The sequence below is a fragment of the Lemur catta genome, chromosome 23, assembly GCF_020740605.2.
Source record: "Lemur catta isolate mLemCat1 chromosome 23, mLemCat1.pri, whole genome shotgun sequence".
Lineage (NCBI taxonomy): Eukaryota > Metazoa > Chordata > Mammalia > Primates > Lemuridae > Lemur > Lemur catta.
In genome coordinates, this window is record NC_059150.1 from 26,756,919 (window position 1) to 26,761,795 (window position 4,877).

The window sequence follows — 4,877 nt, forward strand, 5'->3', positions numbered from 1 at the left end:
TCTAAACGATTTTCCTTTCTACAATAAAGTACATGACTGTTCTCTTCAGTAATAACTGCAGATTTTGCCCTCCAAGTCAAACTTGGAGCTCCAACTCCTGGCAGGTCATCGTAAGAACATATTAACTAGTTCTCATTTTAACAGATCTAATGCAGGGTAAGGGGAACATCTGCAGCTTAGTCGATACCTTGCTGTTAATCCTACTGTCTACTTTAGAGGATTAATGGGAAACCCACTTGAATATTCCACCAGACAGCTCTGGGCATGTGTCCCCAGATAGAATCATTTTGTAGTGGAGGTAATCTATTTGCCCTTAACAATGAAGTCAATTGAAAGCTTGCAGGAGTAGAGATGATATTTGAAGATTTAACAAATGAAACTTATTCAAGGAAACTGTTAACTCTTCCTCCTCCCCTACTTTTTGCCAGTTAAGTTTTCTGGTAAATTCTAAGCCAACTAAGAATGAATCATGAGGAAATCCTGACTCCTTGCACTCTTAAATGACTCCAGTGCATTAGAGCTGTGAAATCTTTGTATCTCCGCTCTCTACTACCATAAGGAGATCTGCAATTTGCTTTGGCAGGAAACGGGGCCAAGGGATCCCGAAGAATAACTCTGCCACCCGACAGACGGATCCAGCCACGTGCCTAGCAGTGAGGGAAATGGAAACCCAATTAAAGCACTGTCTTCTGATAAAGTCACTTTCTCCTGTCCCCTCACTGACTCCAGGGTGCCCATTCCAGCTGCAGAGCATGTCACGCCACCTGGCCCCGGGCCAACCGGTCCAGGTTCCTCCGGTTCACTGTGGCCTTGCACAGACGAAGGGGAGTCGCAGAGGGCAACGGGCGAGGGTCCCCGCGCGGCCTCAGCTCACAGACCCGGTGGTGTCGCGCGGGTCCCGGAGCAGGACTGCAAACAAGAAGTGAGACCCGGGGAAAGAGAGCATGTTCAAGAAAGAAAAGAAAAGGAAAGCCCACTCCTAATTCAAACCGAGGCCACTGCGCTCTGCCCGGCGGCCGAAACCATCACCCCGTTCGGTGTCCGGGACCCGCGAGCACGAGCCAGGGGAGCGCGGGCGCCGCCGGCCCTCAGCGAAAGGTCGCGGCGCCGGCGCGCACAGAAAGGCCTCGGTCTGCTCGCAGCCCGGCCCCGCCCGGCCGCCGCGACCCGGCCGACTGCGCACGACGCCGGGCCGCGGACGTCAGCGGCGCCTGCCTTCGAGACCCTTCGGCGGCTGCCGTGACTGCCGCAGGGTGGCGCTGACTCCGCCCCCGAGACCTACAGCCGGCCAATCCGCGCCCTCTGGAGGCGGGGCCGGCGCCCCGTGGCCACGCCTCCGGGCCGCGGCCCTGTATAAATGCCGCGGCGCACGCCCTCAGGTGAAACGCGGCGTCGCCCCGGTGGACTGTGATGCAGAGTGCCATGTTCCTGGCTGTCCAGCACGACTGCGGCCCCATGGACAGCAGCGCAGGCAGCGGCCCCAAGAGCGAGGAGAAGCGGGAAAAGATGAAACGAACCCTGTGAGTATGGCTTTCCTGCCCGGCCCGCGACCCCCTGCGACCTGGCGCGGCAGGTTTGCTGCAACGCCGTACTTCGGGCTGGGCTTGACGTTAGGAAACTGTAGCCTGCGCCTCTGCAGGAAAACAAACGTGGAAAGATTAATTTGCTAGGTAAGGCAAGTCTGCATGAAATGTACTTATTTTGTGAGCGAAGGACGCTGGTAGAGTTTAGGAACTGAGGAGAATTCTTGATATGAGGGCGGCGGTAGATGCGCTAGGAAATTGCGGCTTGGCTTTGTGTCCCGCATTTAAAATGACATCAGAAGCCTGCGGCTGAAGCGCGTCCCCAGCATTCATACGTTGCCTGCTGAGTTCTGATCAGCTTACACAGCTGCTGGGTGAGATGTTTTTACTGGTTCCGATTATACTCATTTTAAGTCCATTTTTGTTTAATTATAGAGCAGATCTCACCTGGCCACGAATGTGGAACAAATAATTGTTCTGCAGCATCTGCTGAAAAGCGGTATGGGTGGGAACGGGGAAGCGCAGAGGAATCAATCACACACACACTCTTCTTTGTGCAGAGCCTCTGGCGTGGTCCAGAATCTCCTGTTCTTAAGGGGAGAAGGGACGTGAGTGCGGTCCAGCTCAAGGCAGTTCCACTGCTGTTGTTTTCATCGAGTGTAAAATATCTTGAAATTGTAATTAACCTTGCAAAGAAATTGGTGTCCTTTGTGGGCCAGAAACAGCATCTGCCTTTTGATCTAAATTCATTAACAATTCATTAAAATACCCTGGTGATTTTAGGTAGTCTTACCCTTAGTTGTAAAACTAGCAGTTATGTTCAGATGAATGTATGAAACTGTTCAGTACATTAGGTTTAAATGTTTAGTGGATAAGACAATTCTTGAGGAGTTCTTTGTCTTATGTGGTTTGTCTCTAGCTATGGGGTGATTTATTTGGTAAAAATGCTTTCAGCTGCAATGTTTCCACTTAGTGATTTTTTTTTTTCAGCTTAAAAGATTGGAAGAACCGTTTGAGCTACTTCTTGCAAAATTCCTCCACTCCTGGGAAGCCCAAAACCAATAAGAAAAACAAACAGCAAACTTTCATTAAGTAAGTTGAGAATCCTGTACTTGCAAATTTGAGCAGTTAGCTGCTGAACTGGAAGGGGGAACTCTGATGTGCATGTGCTAACGTGCAGAACATGTTTTGCAGGCCTTCTCCTGAGGAAGCACAGCTGTGGTCAGAAGCATTCGATGAGCTGCTGGCCAGTAAATGTAAGTTAACTCTTGAATTTGATCCCCTGCTAATGTCACAAAAGCCTTGAAAGGTTGTCTGCAGGACAAAGGAGCAGCTTGCCCGAAGGGAATGAGACTGTGCAATCACTATAGCATATGGCCCGTTTTTCTCTCCTTTATTTCCCAGCGTTTAACCATGGAAATGCATGTAGTGTTCACTCCAGGTGGGAAAGAGAAATTAGCCTAAAAAAAATTAAAGTAGCAGTTGCCTCTGGTTAAGGTTGAGTCAGCTTTTCCATTGCATACACTGTTTTCAAAAGGCTTAGTTCCCAGAGAATTTATGGCTCCCCTATAAATATTTATTTTGCATTGACAGTGAAGTTAAGTATTTATATTTTTGTAGCAGAATGCCAACTTAAACAATTTGCCTACTGGCATCTTAGTCTTTAGAGTGCTATATTCTGAGGATTACAGGTTTGAGTGACATCTAAAATTGCTATTCTCTAGAAATAAAATATGGGGGAGAAGGTCTAGAAAAAACTAAGAAGATTTGGTCACTCAGTTTTTCACATTCTGCACGCCTTTTTTCCTCTCCCTTTCAGATGGTCTTGCTGCGTTCAGGGCTTTTTTAAAATCTGAATTCTGTGAAGAAAATATTGAATTCTGGCTGGCCTGTGAAGACTTCAAAAAAACCAAATCACCCCAAAAGCTGTCCTCAAAAGCAAAGAAAATATATACTGACTTCATAGAAAAGGAAGCTCCAAAAGAGGTAAGGAAAAAAATTCCTCGTTTCAGCATAATTTGGAAACCTTTAGAACAGAAGTGAAACAAAAGAATTGAAGGGATGTCAGAGCAGAGGTGGAAGGAGTGGTAAAAAGCTGTTTCCCCTATTGTAGCCTTCAATTAAGCTTCTCCAGTGATGTGGCTGGTAGAACTAATCACACAGTTTTTATTTTTTGTTTTCAAATATTAAATTTCAGTCTCTAACTCTAAATGCTGAATAAACCACTCTTTTGTTTTATTTCAGATAAACATCGACTTTCAAACCAAAACCCTGATTGCTCAAAATATACAAGAGGCTACGAGTGGCTGCTTTACAACTGCCCAGAAAAGGGTCTACAGCTTGATGGAGAACAACTCTTATCCCCGTTTCTTGGAGTCAGAATTCTACCAGGACTTGTGTAAAAAGCCTCAGATAACCACAGAGCCCCATGCTACATGAGATGAAAAAGGGAGCCCCAAAATGGGAGGACATTTCATTCTTTTTCCTATGGGGAAAGTCTGTGACCTACCAAAAAGACTGACCTTGAATTTTCAGCCTGGGTGTTCAGGAAACATCACTCAGAACTATTGATTCAAAGTTGGGTAGTGAATCAGGAAGCCAGTAACTGTCTAGGAGAAGCTTGTGTCAGGACAGCTTCCCTCACTGTACAGAACACAGGGAGGGAATCTGGTTGGAATGTGGTGGCTCACACTGAAAGAGCGGGAATGTGAAATGATTACGATGTAATTCTTTTGGTACAAAGGCGTTTAAAATCAATAGGTCTGGGATTATGTGGCCTTAGCGAGCTGGCTGTACATCTTTCCCTACATCAGCCCATGTTACCATGTAGTGGTTTTAGCTTTAGTTTTTTAGTACTTAGTAACATTAAAATGTTTACTATGTGCAAGGGTAGTGAAGTTCTTATGACCACAGAGCATCAGTGCTGTTGTCTCACATGACACTGAAACTGACGTGGTCCGTGTTCGTGTTATTAATGGCGTGTGAAATAGAATGAGTGCTGTTGTGTAGAAACTACAATGTCTGTTGTGAGTGCCAAAATCAGTCTTGAAGGCAGCTAAACTTTGAAGTGGTCTTTGAATACTTTTAATAAATTTATTTTGATAAATAACATCATTGAACATTTGGAATCCAGTTGTGATTTTATTTTATTTGATTTTTGGTAATTGAAAATAATGGCAGATACAAGGGAAAACATTTTTCTAGTTATTGTGCAGATATTGCGCCTGTTCAGTGAGAATTGAATGTCCTCAGAAGTAAGAAATGATAAGGAAGATAATTCTTTTTTTAAAACCTATAAACATTGTGTAGGTAGGTCTAAGGAACTCGAATCACATCCTGAGAACCACCCCCAGT

At 45.6% G+C, this 4,877-nt stretch overlaps 1 protein-coding gene across 1 annotated transcript; it reads left to right on the forward strand.

Annotated features, from left to right (window-relative positions):
- Positions 1-1,387: 1,387 nt before the first annotated feature.
- Positions 1,388-4,642, forward strand: RGS2 (regulator of G protein signaling 2). Its single transcript, XM_045536061.1, has 5 exons — positions 1,388-1,520; positions 2,514-2,615; positions 2,718-2,779; positions 3,343-3,509; positions 3,768-4,642. The coding sequence occupies exons 1-5, from the start codon at positions 1,411-1,413 to the stop codon at positions 3,960-3,962; spliced, it is 636 nt and encodes a 211-aa protein (XP_045392017.1). The 5' UTR covers positions 1,388-1,410; the 3' UTR covers positions 3,963-4,642.
- The last annotated feature ends 235 nt before the right edge of the window (positions 4,643-4,877 follow it).